The sequence below is a fragment of the Chroicocephalus ridibundus genome, chromosome 8 (genome assembly GCF_963924245.1).
Source record: "Chroicocephalus ridibundus chromosome 8, bChrRid1.1, whole genome shotgun sequence".
In the NCBI taxonomy this organism is placed as follows: Eukaryota; Metazoa; Chordata; class Aves; order Charadriiformes; family Laridae; genus Chroicocephalus; species Chroicocephalus ridibundus.
The window spans coordinates 47,186,564-47,208,045 of NC_086291.1; the positions used below are offsets into that span (position 1 = coordinate 47,186,564).

The following is a 21,482-nucleotide window of genomic DNA, read 5'->3' on the forward strand; positions in this document are numbered from 1 at the left end:
TGAAGGATTAGTGTCAAAGTACAGAAAAGTAATTGATTAATGTTTGACTACTAAAATATATATAAAGGTTATGTTGCCTAACTTCTGGTAGTAAAATCTACTGATGTTATAGATGAGATAGATTGTGTAAATCTAGGGAGTTCTATTTATTTATTTGGTAAACTTACAGAAGAGAAGAATACTGTCCTAATGGGCTTATATTTTAGAGCATGAAATCAAAGGGGTTCAGACAGTAATACAACAACTCCTGTTGTTGTAATGGAGAATGCTGCTGTCAACACCAATACACATGCCCTGGCAGGAGAACGAAACAGTCTCCATCAGGAACATCATCTGAATTTACCAGGGCTGGGATTTGCACTGCTGTCCCACAAGGCAAGACAAGACATTTTTTGTCAACGTCCCTCAGTCACTGATGCAGGGGTGGGATGTGATGGAGCTCTGCTCCCAGCTGCCACAGCTGGTCCAAGGCTCGTAATGGGATGACACTGTTTCTGCCACCAGGTGTCACCTGGGGCATGGCAATTTGCATCCATGGGCAATACAATCTGGCATGCACCAGCTGAAGCCCTGCATGCTCCCAGGAACAGTGAGAGGTAAAAGCTACACAGATAGATGTCTCTGGCAAGCCCACATTTTCAAGATAGTTTAGTTGTTGGTTCATGCTCTTTGTTTTTATTTCTCTATTTTCCTGAGTCGGTGAATACAAATATGAGCTATTTGAGCCTGTTCCATTTTTTTCAAAATTAAGTCAGAATATCTTGCAACTTTCTCATGCTCATTGTTGGAAAGTTCTGAAAAAATGTCTTTAAATGGTCATTACTGTTGTTAGAGCTGGCCCTGAATTCAGTAGTCTGTTCTGTGTCTATATGGAGTTCTTCTAGTGAGAAATCTTCCCTTTCGGAAGCCACAAATTATATTTCAAAACACCATGTGTCATAGTACTTTTGCATGCTGACAAGTGTACCGATGCTGTAGAATTCAAATGGGACAGGAGCTCACGTCATGTTCCTTCTACAAGCAGATCTCTGGAATTTGTAAGACTTATAAGAAAAAAACCCTTGCAATTCTTCATTCAGATAGACAGCAAAATATTATGACAATTATTTTATTTGACCCATGTTTAAATTACTGTATAGAAGTGCCCTGTGCATCACCACTTGTTCTGTGCACCATAGAGATAATTTCTCTTTGATGATATATACTCTATTTTCCAATATAGGTGATTCTTCAGTATTTCTTTCACTGCGTTTCCAGCAAGTGCTGCCAGTTTAAACCTTTGAAGGAGGTGGTTTGCAAAGAGTTTTCATTAGTGGCTTCAGCTGCTTCCACCGGCACCCACTGCAGCAATGGGAAAAGGTAGGCCACTGCAGTAATTTTCTAAGCAGAACTTTTCTAACAACAACCTAAAAGCAGTAGATCATAATTAGATCTTGCAAGGCAAGAACAGTCACCCTAATACTCACAAGACTTCCTGAAGCATCACCCTGTTTAATACAAAGGTGGCAATGACTCCAAGGAAGCTGTAGTGTGTTGTGTCATGGATCTATGGCAGTGGTTTCAGTGCCTTCGCTGCCAGTCTATTCTCAGCCACTGCTATCCTCCCCCCGGATTCCTGCTGCTGGTTTATGTCGTCTTCAGGCACTGTACTGCCACCAGGTCAGTTGCTTGTTGTGACTGGCTCTGACCATGCTGCTTGTGTTATGTGATCTTGATCCTGTGTTTAGATCCTGCCTTGATCTTGTGTCTCTCCTGGTCACACAGAACTGAGTTCCCATGTTATTCTTAAGGTGAAGTAGAAACAAATCTGTGCTTGCAAAGTTTTCCTTTATGAGAGAACCTTCATTCTCTTTCCATGATATATCCATGGTTTAATTGATCTAATATGTCCTGAGAAGGAGGGAAATCTATGGGCACTAATTCACAGTGCACTTCTTAAAAACAGTAGCTAGGTAACAGTTGGTAATAGTTTTACACAGAGGAAATAAGAGGCAAAGAGGTTAAATCACATGGGTACGTTTAGAATCCTCCAGCTGGTGGTTCATGCAAGATCAAACTTGTCCAGAGAAACGTGGACATAAAATCTAAATAATCTTAATTTTCTTATATGGATGGAGAACTTTACTTCATATGCATATTTTGCAAAGTGATTATTACGGACAGAATTAACCTCTGTGCACTTCCATCTCTATATAGAGTAACTTGCAGATGTATACCTTGAATACAATCTTGCTAACAATTCTCACCTATCTGTTCCTCCTCATTAAAGCCCATAATTTTCATGGCTTCCAAGGTCTCCTGGAACATCTCATCATCTTGTTGAGCAGGAATAGGCACATGGCCATTAGATAGAAAGGTATAATTGTTGAAGCCTTCCAGCAACAGGTCGTCTAAAAAGCAAAGAAGAAAAGCTTTACTTAAGTGCATAAACTTAATGCTCTTGGTTCATAAGTTCTCCCAATGAACAACAGGTAAAACCGCAGTGTTTTCACCAAAGGAAGACTCCGCTTATATGAGGAGTTCAGGGTTTCGTGGCGCACAATTATTTTCAAAATAACTCTTTATTTAGCAAGCTTGATTGTGTTAAGTTTCCAGTTTTCATTAGTAACTGGGGTATGTCTCTGCCCCTCAGTGAAATTTTGCATCCTGTGGACTGAAATCTGAGCCACTGTCTGCAAAGGTCTTTCATTTAACGCCATGTGTAACTTACTCAGAATTACACTTCTCTCTGTGGGGATTCATATCACGTAATAAGAAGAATGGAACCAGGTAAAAACCACAGTGGCCCAGACCAAAAGACTCTTCAGTCATATACTGTGGCCAACAACAGATTCTTAGGTAATGAGCATAAAAATCAGGGAAAATAGGGTTATCAATTGCTTTGCGCATCCTTTGGCAACCAGTGACATAGGGAAAGATGTCATATTTGAACCATGATGTTCCATACATATTATGTCTAATCAATTTTTTTGGATCCATGTAACACTTTTCACCTTTTCAACATTCTGAAGCTATGGGTTTCACACTGTAATGATGTGCTGTGGGAATGACATTATCTTAATTTATTTTAAAACCACAAGCCAATATTTTTATTGGGAACCGCAATTTCTTTTGTATAAAAATTAAAATAAATAATGAATGATTCCTCCCTATTCATCTTCTTGATATTGTTCAAGATGGCATCTGAATGGGTTTACATATCCTGTAAATTGAAACATCCTGTAAACTGCAAACAAACAGGCTGAAACAGGTGGACATCAATTAAAGCTTTCTTATAATTCCCTTGAGAGAATTATTTTCTTGAGTTAAAGAGCTGTTTATGTAATTCAATCCTTTATATAAATACAATTAAAGAAGTTGATACATTACTTAAGTAAGCCATTGCTCAGACTGTTGAATGAAATCTAAGAATCATTAGCAAGTAACTTACTTCTCATTTGTTCAGAAGCTCCAGCAATCAAATAGTAAAAGATATGAAACGTTCGCTCATCTTTAGCCTGACGAATAGCACGGGACTTTTCAAGCAAATCTGTTTGTCAAGTGTGTTAAAAAAAAATAATAAAAATCAATAGCATATTGCAGTCCTTCCTTAATTGTGCCATCAGCCTCGAACCCATCAATAGCATTGTTGAAATATTTGCCACGAGCTTGTCTGACATGAACATGCATCTAACTCTGTGGCAGGAGCTCTGGTATTCGTATAATTCTCACCACAATGAATATTGTACATTATTGTATCTTACTGTATGGTAAATGCCAGTAATCATGGTAATAAGCACCACAATAGATATAAATGCTTCTAAAATCACTTATATAAAAATAGTATTCACAATATAATTCACACCACTTAAAAAGAAGTACCAATTGATTCTTCCAACATAAGGTGGGGCTGCTAGGAAAAAAGCTCTTGAGGCCAGCATTGTAGGAATAAAAGCAAATTTTATTTATGGTCCATTTTTGTGACTATAAACTACTAAAAATTAAGTTGGCAACAGTGCACGTCAACATCAGTCAGTGATTCATTCTTCACACTGATGAAACTTCGGTTAAGACCAAAAAAATTAAAACCTGACTCTTTCTAAAAATGGCTTGTCAAAATAAGAGCAGAAAGATGAATTGTTTGTTGTTTGATGTTATGCCCATGAGATAAGGTCCTTCTTTCTTTCTGCATCTATCTTTCTTTTCTTTCTGCATCTTTCTTTCTCATTTATTGGAGCGAGCAGCTCCTTCTGGATGCAAAGATGAGCAATGCAGCATTGAGGAATCTAGCTATGTATTAATTTGTTCATTAAAACACACCGTCTCATAAATGTAACCAAGGGAAGGGGCAACAGTACTTGGCAAGCAATGTCAGGTGAAGCTGAATTTCTCTGAAATGTCTGTACTTTTTTCCTGAAAATATACATCGAGGTTATTGATATATAGCTCACTGCTCTGCACGTGTCATTTGAAACAGCAGGGCAATATTCAGCACCCAGAGCAGACAGGTTCTCTGGAAATATCTAGCACTTGATGCTATCTGGGGCAAAATACTTGCTTCACTTCAGTTGAGTGAGTTTCCAGAACATGTAATTTCTGACCATGGCAGTTCAACAGAATATGCAAAGATTAAGGCAATTTCAGGATAAACTGTCCCTTGGTTTGACAAAGGGAGAGGAACTTACGGACTCTAAGACAGCTCTTCTGACTATGCCATGTTCTTCAACTTTTCCTCTCTCTTTTGTCTTTATCAAGATAAAGTCTTCAGAGAGGTGGAAGGGAAAGGTATAGTACTTCTATTAAAATGACCCTTCAATCCTCCAGACATGAACTAGGAAGCTGTCATACTGGGTATTGTATAGACTTCTCCCTTAACAGGTTATTCTCAATGCTTTTCCTTGGAATACCTCTATCCCGGTACAACATATGTGACCTTTGCTATACCTGAACAGCGGGGCATATGCAGCTGCTTTCAGTCTTGAAGGCTCAGGACCCTTCCCTTACAGAAGCCATGGTGCACAGGGCTGAGGGTGAGATTGTATTGAGCATCTGGACTTCATCCCAGCTTGCGGTCAGGACTGGGACAAAGTGCCAAACCTGTACTTGAAAACTGGGAAGCACTATCCAAGTTCCTGGGTAAACCGTAGTGATAATACCAAGCATTCAAGGGTAAACTGTAGTGATAATTCAGTGTTTTTTCAAAGTGCCTGTCACAGCACCAGTAGGAAACAGTAAAGTTTCAAAACTTTTTATGCAGCTGGAAACGTAGACCACAGGGAACCGGAGTGACCCATGCAGGATCACACCGGTACAAAAAAAAAATGACCGCATAGCTCTCAAGATCACATGCAATCTTAACCACAAAATCTTTTCCCATTACTCTATTATTGGGACTCTGCTTTTAAAGTCCCCTGCTGTTGCCTTAGCTATGGTGCTTCCATTTTCTGAAGCTGTATATGGGGAATAGCAGACTTTCCTATAGCTGAGAAAACAGACCTGAAAATGTAAACATGAGAGTAAGACAAACTAAGTAGCTGGTATCAGCATAAATGGAGCCACTTCCCTCCATCTTTGTTTATACCAACCTCAGCAATATTTGCCTTTCTTAGACATGCAATGGAGCTTGTTTATCTTACTTCCTTCTGCTAACCCTAGTTAGCTTCCAGTGCCGCTCACTGAAAAGGATACAAGTCTCTATGTTTGCTCCGACAATGTAGCCTGTCACATCAAAGTTGATGCGGATGAATTTGCCCTGTGAATGAAAAGAAGATCTAGATTGGGCTGTTCTTTCATGTTATGCCAGGTTTTCTAACATTAGTATTTAGCTTGTTTAATAAGACGTGTACATCATCCTCTTAAGAATAACATGCTTGATTCCCTCCTGCTGGGACAACTCATGGAAAAGCCTAAAAGGAAGTGAAATTCTCTGATATTCCCTCTGCAGAGATTTGCACCCACATTTTGTTCAGGCACTTAGAGGGGAAAGGAGTCCTCCCTGCAGGACCAGGCTTTAGAAGCTGGGGATGTGACAACATCTATTTTCTACTTGGATTTCCACAAGTCCAGTGAGGGAATAGCATTGGATCTGCGTTAACTCCCTCTGCTGAAGTTCATCTGCATGGATCCCTGAACTTCGCAGGGAGACAGCAGAGGGGCGAGAGGAGGGTCTGCAGGGAAAACAAGCATCTGCCGGCACTCCCAGAAGGATAGTAGCAGCCCTCAGCTCACATCATTCTAACTTGAATCTGTATGACTGTTTCTTCTTCTTCTTCTGTAGTTTTTATTTTAATATATTAGCCAACCTTGCTAAGTAACAGTCACACCTTATGAGATACATGCTCAACAGTAGCACAAAGAAAAAGAAAGTACAGATTTTGTTTGCAAGTATTCAGAAGGTGGATATGTCCTGGAGCAGAAATTGACCCTGGAAGGCCAAACGTAGGCTGCTAAACTGTGAGAGGACAATGGTACTGTCAAGTTTGAGCTTCATCTTTGATCTTCTATAAGGCCAAATTCCTATTTCGGAGAGGAATTCTAAACTGGTTTTAAGCGATTAGTTTTAAGATGCTCTTTAGAAAGAAGCAGTGATGAAGACCACTGTCTGTACATTGTGTTTTAAAGATGCTGTACCTCCCCCCCCACAGACCCAACTCAACTTCTCCTACTTACGAATCTGGAGGAGTTGTCATTCTTCACAGTTTTGGCGTTTCCAAAAGCTTCAAGAATAGGGTTTGCCTGTAGAAGCTGTTTTTCCAGCTCACCCTAAAATTCATTCAGATGCAGTTAACTCCAAACTTCATAATTACTTAATTAAAACCAACAAATGTACACTGGAGAAAAATGTGAAAGATAATTTAAGCCTCTAACTTTTTTTTTTTGCTGAATACTGCACTTCATGTGGATTTGTTTTAATTCTCTGTTAATCTTTGTGTTTATATTTGTGCAGTTGACTGCTGTCCTGTGTATATGACCTTTTTCCAGCCCTGTTGCCTGTGACAGATTAAAGTCTATTAATCTGTTTAGCATCACGACTGGCCTTTCTTTAAAATAAAGGGTCATTCAATGTCAAATTTTTTTTTCCAGTTTAATATCATTTTTAGAAGGGATATTCTTAAAGGAACCTCTAGCATGTCTTTTTCAAGTTAGTTTATTGAGATCCTTTGCTAGCAAATGACGATGTAATTAGAATAACTTGCCGAGAATCATTTTAATGTAATGCAGCACAAAGCTACAAAGCAGATTTCATTGAGTCTATTAATAATGATCCATGCAAGGCTATTTAGGTTAAATATGGAAATGCTTTGATTTATTTCAAACCAGGATAATGAATTCTCATGCAAACACACAAACTTCATATTATATTGTTAATTGTGATTGGCAATTGCTAATGAAACAAATCATGCAATGAAACAAGCATGCATTTAATACTCTATTTCTAAATAAATCAATGAAGCTGAAAAAATCCTTTGCTTATGAACACAGCTTTTTTGAACTTTTCGTTCAGCTCTATCCTATGAGGTCACTCATTTTCATATTTGTGTCTTGTCCTATTCTTTGAGTACTACTCTGCAGTAACGTGCATTATTTCAAATAACTCACCCTGAAAAGGAAAAAGTCCTTGATAGATAATATATATCATTTAAATCATTTTAGTTAGAAAATAAGGCAATATTTAGATTGAATCTAGGGGAAATAATTTGGGAAATGAAAGTGCTTCCCAATTAGTGTGCAAAACTGGTAACCTTTTTCTAAATGCCATTCCTGAATGTCCTGTAATTTATGTGGCAATGGTGAGGGCCGCCTCAAAAATACCAGTAAAAAGCAACAGATTGTTAACAAATGGCTAAACTTATCTGCGTGGTCATGAGACAGAAGAATGACACCTTCCTGAGAGCATAGATCTTTTGAGAGCTAAGGCATGTGTCAAGAATGCATTTTGAAAAAAAATAAAAGAAAAAAACCCACAACCCCCCCCCCAAAACTTACTACCTAAGAGTTGAGGAAGAAGGAAGGAAGATTTCCAAACAAGCTAATATAGGAGTCCTCGAATAAGTAATGAATTCCTAAAAGTCCCTGAACTTTCTCTGTACTGAGCAACTCTTTCCACTAGACTCTGTAGATTTAAAAACTTCATGATAGGCGTAGGATGTTGCTGAAATCAGATGGTGACAGCTAAAGACAGCCTTGTCTGCTAAACTGAGACAGATGCCACCTGCTTCTAGTGAGAAGCTATAAAACCGTGTCTACACATTAACAGCATTGTATGCATCTGTAATTCCACTGAATTCACAGAGTTGCCTACGCCAGTAATGAATTAGTATTTTTTTGCAAAGAGCTTGTCAAATTAAGTCCTAAATTAACTGAGAGGCAACACATTGCCCTTTGTCATAGCCGAAGTCTGAGAGGCAGCAGTCAGAATGGGGAAAAAAAGACCCCATTAAAAAAAAAATCCCATTTGCCTGGCACAGGACCAGGCAAATATAGGCAAACCTGCCTATATTGCCAAAGCATTGGTATACTGGTATGGCACACAACAATACAGGAGGGCCTATAAGAAACTGCTGTAACATACCTGCAGACACACGCTGCAGTGGGAATCGCTCTGTTACACATCATAGCAGCAAGCTAAGAACATGCTAACTTTTGCAGATGTGAACAATTCTCAAGAGTTACATGAAAATGTAAAATTGAAAGCAATATCAAATGGAAAGCATGCAGCCAACCAAATCAGTCAAACACTGTGAGGTTTAGGAATTATTTCACAACAGTCCTAAAAAGTTCAACCTGAAGCACAGAAAGCATTTGGGTATTTTCATTCAGAAATCACGTAGCTCAATTTCAGGCTGAGTGGCTCTTTCAGGATCGTGGGAAATTTCATTCAAACTATGGCAATTTGAACACACACATATAGAAGAGAGTGATATTTGAAAGATGACCCTGCCTGTGTCAGGCCTCATTCTTTACCATGGAGCCTGACACAGTTAGGGTTGATTTGTGAGAGCATTTGGCGCTATTGTTGCTTTTTATCATATCATACAACATATTTCAACAAAATCTCTCTTAAATTTTCGAGGTGCAACAATAGCATGCAGATCTACACTCAGTGCCTTAAACACACATCAAACAGTCTAAGTTACTCACGTAAGAAAAAGATGGACCTTGCTGTATTGAATAATGTGGTATAAAACAAGTGTCAGTATCATTTCCATTACACAGACATTTTTATTGTTTTTCCTGTATTAAAATAACCAATACACAGTTTCCATGCAAATAAACCAGGAACACAAATACAAACTATCTATTGCAGACATACCAAGAGTACAAATACCATTAATATAAAGAGAGCATTTTAACTGAAGGGAAAAAAAACCCTGAAGCAAAGGGATGGGATTTGGATCCAGACACAGGTTAGACTCCCTGGACCAGACAAGGACAGGTATTTATATGGTAAATCACCAGTTCTTCTCTGGTGCAACTGAGGCGTTTTGCTATTCATTATTTTTTAATGACTGAAATTGCAGTGTGAGTAGTCCCAGTCACTGAATTACTATTTGCCAGCATGTTATAGAAAAACAGACTTTCTCTCAGCTCCCATCTGATGGATATTTGCTTTCAGGTCTGTCCCAGGGCCAGTTTGATGCTGAGACTCACGTAATTCCCCAGAGGAGTCAGCAGTAACTGCAGTTACATGCCTATTAGGGATGGCCTTGAAACCACAAGTTCATTTCCCCCAGCCCCAGCAGGGACCCAGTAGGAAGAAATAAGTTTTTTGCATAAACATTCAAAAAAGGAAAATGATGCCTTTAGTCTTGGACCATTTCCACTACATTAAATCACAGATTAAATACCTAGAAAATACTACCCAAAGGGACATCTACTCCCTCTCTTGCCCCAAAGCAGAGTGTGCTGTACATAAACAACAATTCTTTATGGTGGAAGAGGCCAGGCTGCACGCCCTGTGCTCTGGACTCCTCTGTCTGCTGCCGTACAGGGTAGTCAAGAGCAGCTGCAAGACTCAGCACAGGTGTGGTGTGGTCTTGAGATTTTTACTTCATTTCCCACTACCCTACTAATTACTTATTTTGGACCCAGTCTTGCATTTGGGACACGCTGAAACGTCTTCCTGAATTAAGCCTGTTTTGTCATAAAATTGAAATGCTACTTTTTTTTTTCCTCCAGAAGTTTGAGTAACATTCAAAAGTCTGGAAATGACATAGATCCTGGAGTTGCATCATTGAAAACAGCAAAGACAGTTGAGAGCCTCAGCCACACTAATGATCTCTGGGAACTGGCAGGTATAAGCTCGTACTATGGTTCAGAGCAAGAAAATGAACTTTAGGCACTAAGGCAAGACTATTACAAATTTTGAAGGAGCAAAGTACTTTAAAAAAATTGTGCCTTTCAAAATTGTTCTCTCTGACAGAGGAGTAAAAAGAAAATACAAGTTTTATACTGGGACTCTTTGCTAGTTAGTAAGGCTAATCAAAACTTTGTATGTTTAAATACTAGTGTACATTTTTGTGACGCAGTTGTACAATGTGTTAGTTAAAGACTTTCCCAAACTTCTTAGTTGCCAGGGGCCAAGGGTAAAATAAGGACCCGAGCCCTCACAGATTTCAAGGCCTTCATTCTAGGATATAAATAGGTGCTATGCATATGGAAAGCTATGAATATTTCTCTTCTAGCAAAGTACATTCTGATTTGATGCCTAAGGGGATGTCAAACAAAAGTTTTTTTTTCCATAAACATAGAGCTGTGACGTAATTGTGTACTCTTAATATGTCGACTGCTTGGCAAGCCACCGATGTTGACTTGCTGTTAGCACAGTCAGCTCAGTACAGTCCTAACAGGCTTGAAGAAGGGTTGAATACCGAAGAGCTCACTTACAGTGATGCTGGTGTCCTTTTTGCCCTTATGTGATGAAGCAACAACAGCCAGGTACTGAATGACCTTTTTGGTATTTTCTGTCTTGCCAGCACCAGATTCACCTCTGAGGGGAAAGAAAATGACACAAAAGAAGGTAGGTAACTGGTGGACTCCTTCTGCCATGTGATGTAGTTAGTGTATGAAAACAGGACTGGAAACTGCCTGGCTCAGTTAGTATTTACCCCAGAACACTATCTCTCCAAACCCACCTGACTTAGCACGCAAAGAACGCACTATCAGAACTATATCTCTGTCCCGTTAGTATTTTGACTGGACATTGGTCCATTTAAGGCAATTCTAAAACATGATGCATTTTTGAACAGCAGTTCATCTTGCTTTGGCAGCCTCTGAACATTTATGAGAAGTGGAGCTGGCAGGGAGTCTGCTTGTATTTTAAGACCAAAAAATACATTAACTATGATGCGGTACAGCAGTAAGAAAAAACATCAGCAGCAATACAATACTTTTATCTTCTGAAACTCTGGCATTAAAGTAGATTAACAGCTTTTATTAGAGCTAGAGAATAAGCGAATGATCCTGCCTCATCTGAACTCCATGTTCAAACACTCCTTGAATTCAGTGGGGCCAGAGCTGGGACTGCCTGAGGTGTCCCTGCTAACTGGGTAGCAATGGACATCTTGTCTGGGGAGATGTCTGACCAGCAGAACTGGCATCCCAGCCGTGCTTCATGCAGTGTTCCTTGGGTAGCAGGAAGGCAGTGGTAAGTCTTCACCTCCCAGAGGACTTCCAGGGTTACGTTTATTTACAACTCTTAAGCCCTCTCTTAAAGTAAAATACTGGTTTTCAAAGTGCAGGTACAAGGGCCAGATTTACACAGTCTTTCCTCAGAAGTTTCCAGCCTACTTTTCCCTACTTTCCCTTTTCCCTAAAGTGTCAGATTACATCGTCTCACATCTTCGAGATAGATACCTTTGGCTCTGATCATTATATACACAAAAATTATTTTGTACTGTTCTGTCTCAGCAATGAAAAAGGACATTAAAGTGAGTGTGGATGTAATAAACTAGTGTTTTCAACTGTATCAATCTAGTGCCGTGCGGAGGGCAACAGTCTAAATGTAAGTTGGACCTATTTGTCTTTGGGTTTAAACTAAAATGGATTTAAAAATAAAAAGAACAATACATTCAAAAATCCCATGGATATTTGTCAACTCTTTTGAAGCTGGAACTATTTAGCTGGAACCGTTGCAGTTCTGCTTCTTTTCCTAAATAGGAAATACAGGAGTTAATTTTCCCTACCAAGGGACCAGCGATAAATGGACATAAAAATTATGAGTAAGTGCTGGGCAGAACTTTCAAGATGGGATGACATTGATGTAAACCTTAGGAAACCAGAAACAATTCCTGCCTGAGGTACGACATGATGTGAAGTGTTTCTTCTGGCTTTTAGAGTTTTAACCAGAAATAATTCAGATGAATATGTTCCTTTTCACAAGACCTGGGTTAACTTGCACAGTTTAGAGGCTGGATTTGTCTCTGCCTGGGCTTCAGTGCTAAAACACTTCCATGTTTTATTGATAAAAATTAAGTGTCCTGGGAACAATTCCAAACCAAGCACACCAATTTGAAGACATATGCATACAAAGTTTTCAAATAAATCTACCTTACAACTTTGTTTCTTTGGGGGGGGGGGGGGGTAGAAAAAGGCAAAACTTTATTCAAACAAACCCCAGGCTTTGAACTATTCCATTTTATTAAAGGTTATTTGTAGTTCATCGCTACATGAATTGCATTTCCTTTCTCCCAGGGCAACAGTGCCCATCATTTGGCTTTCCCCTGAATCCCTGTGAGTATTACCATATATGGCATCATTTTACTTGTAATTATCCTACCATACTGTAATGCTTAAGTTACTTAACATTTTGTTCTGTGCTTTCATCCTTAACTCTTTGCTCCTGCACAGGCTGAGGGTTTTCCTATTTGCTGCAGATAGACTGTGAGGCTTTAACTTCCTTTTGAAGTGGACAATAAAAAGTTCTTCAACATGAAATGGAAATGCTTCAACATGAAATGGAAAACAGACAGGATCTCAACAGCTACAAGTAGGAAAAAAAATCTCTAAGGTCAATAAGTAACGAAGAATTATGTCCGGAGCTGGTGAATACATCAAATTTTTCAACACATCAGATCATTTTTAAATGTCCATGACAATAGACAGGTCTGATGAACAAGTATCCATTAAACAACATTAGTAGCCCTCAAACTCTAAAGGATACACTACAGCTGTGGTGTATGTCATCTCAGTGATGAAATACCATTTGTGTGGAAACTAACTCATGAGGAGAAATGACTAGATCGGTTTCAATGCCTCTAAACATCAAGGGGAAAGATCCAGGAGGAGGAGAGCATGTGAATTTCTCAGTCCACTTCACAGGTGGATTAAATTCTTCCTAGAACTACTGGCCTGCAACAGAACTGGTTGTGCTGGTTTTTTTTTCTCTGCATCTGCCACGAAGTACCGTCGTTTCTCTGGTGTCAGAAACAACTTTCATTGTGAGGTGGTGTGAGGAATCCTACCTCTTTTAAAATTTACATGCTCTCTTGAGCTCAGTGACTGAATTTTTAAAGCCAGATCATTTTCTTGCAAGCATATGTCAGCGGCTTTGGCATGGACCGTACACGACAGGGTTCCTCCCAGGAGGCATCTGCTCCTCTCTTCTGAGTGCCTGTTTTCCTCAGTCTTTACCTCTAAATTATGTTTCAAAGTGGGAGTTCACCATATAAACACTGTTGCCGCTGTCTTAATTATGATCTTTTGGGAGTACACTGACCATTTGTTAAATCAAAGCATCTCGAATCATCCTTGTTGCCTGCCAAACAGAGGCAGTGCATTTGCTACCAGTGCTGTTCTTTGCACCCAGCTCAGATGGGCAACCCAAAAATGAGCTCAAAAGCAGGTCCCATTGCACAGTTCTGATCAGCCCAACAGCAGGACTTTATCTACTTCTCATAAATGTTTTCCTCCTAAGAAACTCCTTGGCTTTCCCAGAGCAAAAGGGTCCACTAGGCTTACAGTCTTGCTCTGTTAAAAACACCACTCTTAAATTGTTTGGCATAGTTTATTCTTCCCTCATTTCTTGCCAGGCATTGTTTTAGGAACTCAGAACAGGATGTAAAGCACATAAGCTCACATATATAGTACTCAGCTATGATAAAGTTTTTGTAACACGTGAGCTACTCCTCCGTGACTCCATTTCCTTCACCTTAAATGAAAATTATCCTAGTTAGAATAGGTTTGCAAATTAGGATAAGGTGAGACTAGCAAGTTGGCCCTACTGTTGTGGGGTGACCTGTAGTGTAGCCAGGAGTCTTGTACGATTGGGTATAACTGGGAAAAATCAGTTTAAAAACTGTATTTTTTTGTTGAAAAGTTGAAAGCTTTCTATATTAATATGAAGATCTAAGGCTTAGCTTAATACCACTTTTGGAAACATCTAAAAAGTAACAGCAGAGTTTATTTTCAGCATTTGTTTCAGTAAGCAATGAACCACAAAAATTGCCCGTTCACACATCTCTTAATCTGGCTATGCTGGCACTGCGGGAAGCCTCTGTGCACAGAGCAGTCAATGAGGTGCTCTAAATCACATTAGGGTTTGGCAGGCTTCATCCTGCGGTACGACATGTGCAAAGATAATGAAAATCTTTGTCCTAGACGAGTTGTACCCCACTAGAAACCCATCTGGGAAGCCAGCCCCCTGATCCTACTAATTTACTTATAAAAAAATTCCCCAAAGAGACTGCGCTGGTTGAGCACCAAGCTCCACCCCGGGTTTAAAGCTACACAAGATATCTGTATGGGAGAAGGGCCAGCTAGCACCGCTTGCCAGCTCCAGCCTTTGTGATTTAGCGAGCTGGGAAAGAAAAGAGTTTAGCTCTCTCGTGGAGGAGTCTTTTGACTAATGGGACTTCGCAGTTTGGAGGATGTTCTGGACGACACTGCTTCTTGACATGTGTTGGGGGAGAAAGTGGGCTGAGGTCCCATGGACGGGTGAGGCCCTGGAGAGTTTGCCCAAAAAGAAAGAGGGGAGGAATGGGAAAAGGGCAGGATGGTCACTGCCTCACCCAATATTTTGTCTGTTGCCGTATGAAATTAAGTGGAATAAACACCCTGCTACCATATGTTTTTATAGAAGCTACTCAAACTAAATGCATGCATAAAAAAAGTAAAAGGAAAATAAAAAGTATTTGATTATATGTACAAATCAAGTGTCTAACATGCATTTGTTTTCACAGGCTTCACATTACCCCAGACACTCAGAATTTTGATCAGATTATTTTTCTTATTAATTTAAGGTGATTTTTGTTTAACTGAAACTTGTGCAGTGTCCTTTTAGCCATATCTGCTTTCTAGAAAATATTCTATGTACTCTTTTCAGGAAGTGGCTAAAATATGAGAATCCCAAGATCAGACAGGTTTTAGAGATCTTTAAAACACTCATGTACTTAGCTATGCAAATAAGCACCTGTGGAATTTTTAGTAAAAACCTTTTGAAAACTTCAGGAGAATCCACTTGTATCTTTAGAAATCAAACAACTTAAAGGCCAGAAGTCTCCTTTGAGGGCTGGTGCCTCTACTTTCATTGGAAGAAGCTTGAAAAGCCTGTTCACTGGCTATTGCTTAGTCCAGTTCACACTTAATTGCTTATGCACTGCGGTTGCTCAGGTCTCTGAGTAACTGGACAGATTTCTTGGGATTTTTCCTTCAGCAACATCTAATGTGCTGGTCAATACAGACCAGCATGGTCTTTGCAAGAGTGAATACAGAATATTTCATGGCCAACTCAGATGTCAAAGAAGAGAGATGGCATCAGGGGAGGCCTAAGGGCAGGCAGGAATTTTGGGGAATCCCAATAGTCAGGCAGCGCAGCAAAGGCTGCCCAGAACAGTACAGCGACCAAAACACAAGGATGGAAAACTCTTAACTGCCTTAATTTTCAGGCACATAAATTAATAAGATTTCATACCCTGAGTGCAATATTATATATTGTATATTTATTATATATATTATGTTACATTATCATAGAATCATAGAATAGTTTGTGTTGGAAGGGACATTTAAAGGTCATCTAGTCCAACCCCCTTCAATAAACAGGGACATTTTCACCTAGATCAGGTTGCTCAGAGCCCCGTCCAACCTGACCTTGAATGTTTCCAGGGGTGGGGCATCTACCACCTCTCTGGGCAAGCCTGGGCCGGTGTTTCACCACCCTAATTGTAAAAAATTTCTTCCTTCTGCCTAGTCTAAATCTACCCACTTTTAGTTTAAAACCGTTACCCCTTGTCCTTTCACAATAGGCCCTGCTAAAAAGTTTGTTCCCATCTTTCTTATATATCCCATCTTCCCTTTAAGTACTGAAAGACAGCAGAGCAGTAAGGTCTCCCCAAAGCCTTCTCTTCTCCAGGCTGAACAACGCCAACTCTCTCATCCTGTCCTCATAGCAGACGTGCTCCAGCCCTCAAATCATTTTCGTGGCCCTCCTCTGGATTCACTCCGACAAGTCCACGACATTTTTATATTTTATATAAGAATCCTTACAGCTACGTTTTTTACAATTTAGGTACTAGGCCTTGGCAAGTTTGATTCTGTAGCTATTTAAAGGAAAGATCCCAGCTGATCAATGCCATGAAGTCTTCAGTCGTTGTTATGTATTTTAGGCAAAGAGATAATTTCTTACAATTTTCAGCAATTCTATAGAATAATGCAAATTGCTTCTACTTCACAGCTGGCCAGCTGAAAGCCAAGTGAACTTTCTTCTTTCTGTACAGCCAAATAAGGCCAACAAGGATGATAAACCAGTAGTGGTTAAAGTTGTGTACATTGGTTTTAGCTTGACTAATCTTTTTGTTTTAAAAGACATGTGTGAGGACTGTTTTAGGCTATGATGCCCATCCAACACACAGCAGTTATTGTAAACATCTCGATGAATCACTTACCGTGACTGTTTTCAAAATGGGAAAGACATTTCATTCTCATGTTTTCAGCTAAGCTGGCCAGGTGATTGAAAAAGTATTTTAATATACGGTAGCTGTCAGAAGTGGATCCTTTAATGGATTTTCATGAACAAAAAGGCATAGATTTGGAAAAGAAAGTCCCTTTCTCAAAAATCCTAATATTCCAAAGTTAAAAGAAGATCTGAAGATTTACTAATGGAAAAATAAACTAAAGTACAGGAATAGAAGGAGGAAATGCATATTGTAAATTAGTCTTCATAACCATGACATGTTTCATCCTGGGAAGAATGTGATGGTCAATTTTTATTTCATCATTGCAGCAATTTTAGATTTCTTTTTAGTATTAATACATTTTTAGACAGATTCTTGACTGATATATTTATATGTAATGAAAATCTTGTTACAACAGAGGTTAGAGCTATGCTAGCCCTTATAGTACTAGATATAGTATGTAATTGTTACTTTTTCTTAGGTGATAATTTTTTTCCCGTCAGCAGTGGCACTCACAAGTAACTGTATGGCTGGTGATCAGTAGCAGTGCTTTTTAAAAACTGTAGTGTAAATATATATTCAATCAGTCAGTAGCCACATTTTCACAGATAACCTAAAAACCCGTTCAGGTTGGAACTATTTGTATTTACAATACTTGACAGACTACAGCGTCACTGCATGAACCTGCTATAAATAATATGCGTGCCATCTTCTGCAAACAATAATTAGTATTTACTAATCTAGATGTTGTCAAATAGGAGATCCCTGTCCAATTCAACAGTCTGAGTGTTTCGCCAAATAGGTAGGAATGATAAACCAATGGGATTTAGTGGAGTAGCAAGTTGTGCACAGCAAAGCTTTTCACAATAAAATCACTGCCTGACCCATGATACAACAGCTGACACCCCCCCTCCGCTGGTGCTGCCTAACCTCTGGCAGGTCAAAACTCAAGGAGGAGGCCTTCAGCGAGCCAGGATACAGAAAAATCAGAAGATTCCAAACAGGGATGGCTTAGCTGGTATTTCACTATTGCCTAAACCGATTACTTTGAGACTGCAGAAAGGTCGAACCCGCGAGGTGCTGCTTAGCCCTCTTAACCAACACACCCCTGCCTCGTGCTCTGGCTCCAGGGGTGCCCACTGCTGGCAGGGTAGTACCAAACCTTCCCCGTTCTAGCTACAGTATGGGCAAACAGCACAAACCCACAGCATGAACATGAAGGATCACACTTTTCTGCAATGACAGCTAAATTAGGAAGTTGTGGTGAGCCACCAACAGCAGAAAATGAAAAGCAGTTCAGTAAATATCCAGGATGCTCTGTGTTCCTCAGTTTTCTCTAGGAACCTTTTAAAATCCCTTGTTCTATCTACATACACAGTTTGACAACCACACTCCCCAATTGTTCACTCTTAAATCTCTAAATTCAGCAAGTCAATTTAAAGAAATTAGTTTGTGCATTAAAGACTTCCTACAACACTAATTCCTGCTTTTTATTTTATCAACAGGTGAATCTACTGGAGTAGATTTAGGACTGGAGTTCAAGCTTACTGAAGGTGAGGAGAATATGTCCGTTCCATCAGAATTTGAATCAATTTTGAATAAAGAAAGACATAGTAATCTTGAGATATTCTAAAATAGATTATTTTACTTACGTGCACAGGATAGACTGGTCTTCTCGATCTGTGAATAAAGAAATAAAATCCATTAATTGGAGAAAATGGCTGTCCTGACAGAAGCACTTATATTTACAAGGATTTACATTGAACAGCCTAGACCTTCCAAAATCTGTCAATCCATGATTAGTCAAAAGTACTGGGTTCACATCTTATTTAATTTGCCCTTGCATTTAAATAACCATCTCTAATGGAAATATTTTGTACAAAAATGAACAAAAGGTTAAGAGTTCAAAAATATTTTTTGTAAATTCCATTAGAGATGAACTGTAATGAGGACAGCAAAAAGATCAGGCTCTCTATAAGAAGATTATAACTGAAAATTTCAAACCTTAAACTCAAGTTTTTACTATGCTTACGAAGTATGGCTAGCAGCCCACTTGGGACAAAGTCTGGACAGATAAGGCATCAAAAACTAAAATGTTTTAAGCTGGTCATGCAAAGCTTTGATTTTTGAAAGCAGAGCAGTTCAAATATCTGGATAATGTACTCTCTATTTCATTTCAGACTGAGAGATAACTTTTATGAAGAGGACAAGTAATTTCTTTAAGATGTCCTCCAAAGCATAAAATAAAACAAGATACTTCATGTATTTTAGAAGTGCATGTCAACAAGTACCTAAGTATTCCTCATGCTTTTTACTATGAACAGGACCATCAAAGACATTTTGGATCAAGATTTATAAAAAGGTGGGCCAAAATCTCCATTTCTTCTATGTGAGGCATGTGAGAGGTTTCTGTGCAGCAGAGTCCAGGATGCTGTAATGCTGCGGGAAGGTTTAGGATGACATCCCAGCTCCATAACCTGCTCTTGCGGCGTTCCTCCCTGCTTATGCTTTTACAGTCGGAGTTTCTCTTTACCTTCAGAACTTCTACACAGAATTTTCTACCAAAAGGCTGATCTCAGGCTAATATCTCTAGGATGTAATGAACAATGAACACCAACTGAAGTTTCATAATGTGTTCCACAATGCTAAACTGTTTTGTAAAGCTCCATTGAGGCAAGACTTCTACAAAGGTCTGTGGTAATGGGAGGCTTTACAGTTTGCCTCTATGTAAAGATGCACGACTAGCATCTTTGCTGTGATCGGTTCTGAAGTAGAACAATTTTTTTCACTGTGGAATGGTCAAACATTGGGACAGGTTGCCTAGAGAGATGTGGTATCTCCACCCGTGGAGCTATTTGGAAGTAGACTTGAACAAGGCTCTGGGCAACCTGCCCTGGTATTGAAGTTGTCCCTTCTTTGAGTGAGGCTGTCACAGACTGCCTTGTACAGACTGTAGAAAAATCTGACTTAGGAAAATTAATACATTTTTGGAAACTGTGCGTATTTTACAAACCTGAGACTTGAGGCAGATAATTAAGGCAGAAGCAAGTGTTTCTGTATGGTTTGGCATTATTTATCAAATGCAGAGCTAGCATTTGCACAGTGGAGCCTCTGGTTAGAGGTTAAGACATGAACTCCTCCCTCCTTTTATTCAATGCGTGGGGTGACTTGCAGGACTACCTGACTGATTGCTTGCCCCTATCGCTGACCCTGTATGTAATAAATACCATGAGATAAACAAGCTTTCTGTACTGTGTGAAGATAATGGAGATAAATTCGACCTATTAAGCTTACAAGCTGTAATTGCTGCCTGGACCACAGCCAGTCTAGGAAAAGCAGTAGAGGATTCTTCTATGGCTTGTATCGATATTAAACAACTGTTTTACTCCCAGTTCCTCAATAGCTATAGCATTAACTGCTTTATTGATCACTCACACAGCAAATGGTGCCACTTAACTGCTTTATTCAGTAAATTGGTGCAAAATGACTCATTGCATTTCTATTGCAGATATTTGGCAGCAATCAGCACAGCAGGACTCTTTCTACATAAACATCTGGGAGGAGAGGAGCTGTGAGCCGTGTTTATTTTTCACTGCAGGATACGAGCTAGGCTTTCTTTTAAGTTAAAAAAGTGAGAATACAGTAGAATTTTTGTTAAAAACACACTGTTGTGTAAATAGAAACCACGGGCATATACTGATATTGCATCACAAACCCATAAATACCATAAAGAAAATAAAAGTGACTCCTTGATACAGAGTTGCCAGTGGAATTTCTTAGCTCAGGGAACATAGAAAAAGTTGGTCTCCTCCAAGCCAAGTATTTTCTCACTACTCTCTGCTGCCCATTGCTGCCCTCCTTTTGCTCCCCAGCAAGTGAAAAACCCCTCCTGAAGGTATCTCGTAAACCAGCCCACCACAGAGGTTTGCATGAGTGTATGGGCAGCTTTGCTGAAATGTAAGAGCAGAAGGATTAGGAAGGTCAGAAGTTGCACCACGTGCCCTCTGGGATGGAGAACAGGCTGTGCGAGTCAAGCCTGAGTTACTGAATTTCTTTGGACTCGCTCAGCCCAGCCCTTCTTGTAGGTACAGGGAACAAATCCTGCTGAAATGGGAATAAGAAGGGAACATAGGGAATGGTGGGTCTTTGGTCCTGGAAGGACTCAAACTGTGAGGCAGGGACTGCTGGGTGGTTGCTGGCTCTCCAAGGATGCCTTCTGGTGAAGCAGAATTTTGTGATTCTGACTGACAGCAACTTGCTTGAGGGCTATTGGGGTTCTTGGAAGGAAAATAAAATTTCTTTATTTGCTTTCAGCTTTTTCTTGTATTCTGAAAGGCTTCCAGGATTGGACCTAAGTGATTTGCCCATCCTCTGCACATGAACAACCCTATGGCATTCTTCAAAACTTCTCTCTTTTTCATTGGATTTATCCCCTTCTAACTTCCCTTGTGTTTGGCAGCCTTACGAAGTCTCAAAGCTCTCAGTCCTGCATTGCTGAACTGTGCAGCCTGTCCTGCAAAACCTCATGCTGCCAAACTGTCCTGTGCACATTTGTGGAGGGAGAATTCCAGATGCTACTCCATTTCCTTCAGCAGTTCTAACAAATTGCAAAGG

General features: G+C 39.6%; 1 protein-coding gene across 3 annotated transcripts in view; it reads right to left on the reverse strand.

Annotated features, from left to right (window-relative positions):
* The window catches only part of MYH11 (myosin heavy chain 11), a 61,786-nt gene that overhangs the window by 23,244 nt on the left and 17,060 nt on the right, over window positions 1–21,482 (reverse strand). For 2 of the 3 annotated variants that reach the window (XM_063343594.1, XM_063343596.1), the window contains exons 4-10: window positions 18,521–18,548; window positions 10,867–10,969; window positions 9,121–9,141; window positions 6,649–6,741; window positions 5,668–5,731; window positions 3,431–3,529; window positions 2,247–2,390 (exon numbers count right to left, since the gene is read on the reverse strand). In XM_063343594.1, the coding sequence (XP_063199664.1) occupies window positions 2,247–2,390; window positions 3,431–3,529; window positions 5,668–5,731; window positions 6,649–6,741; window positions 9,121–9,141; window positions 10,867–10,969; window positions 18,521–18,548 (552 nt within the window). The remainder of the gene's footprint in view (window positions 1–2,246; window positions 2,391–3,430; window positions 3,530–5,667; window positions 5,732–6,648; window positions 6,742–9,120; window positions 9,142–10,866; window positions 10,970–18,520; window positions 18,549–21,482) is intronic. The other variant, XM_063343595.1, reaches the window with a different exon arrangement.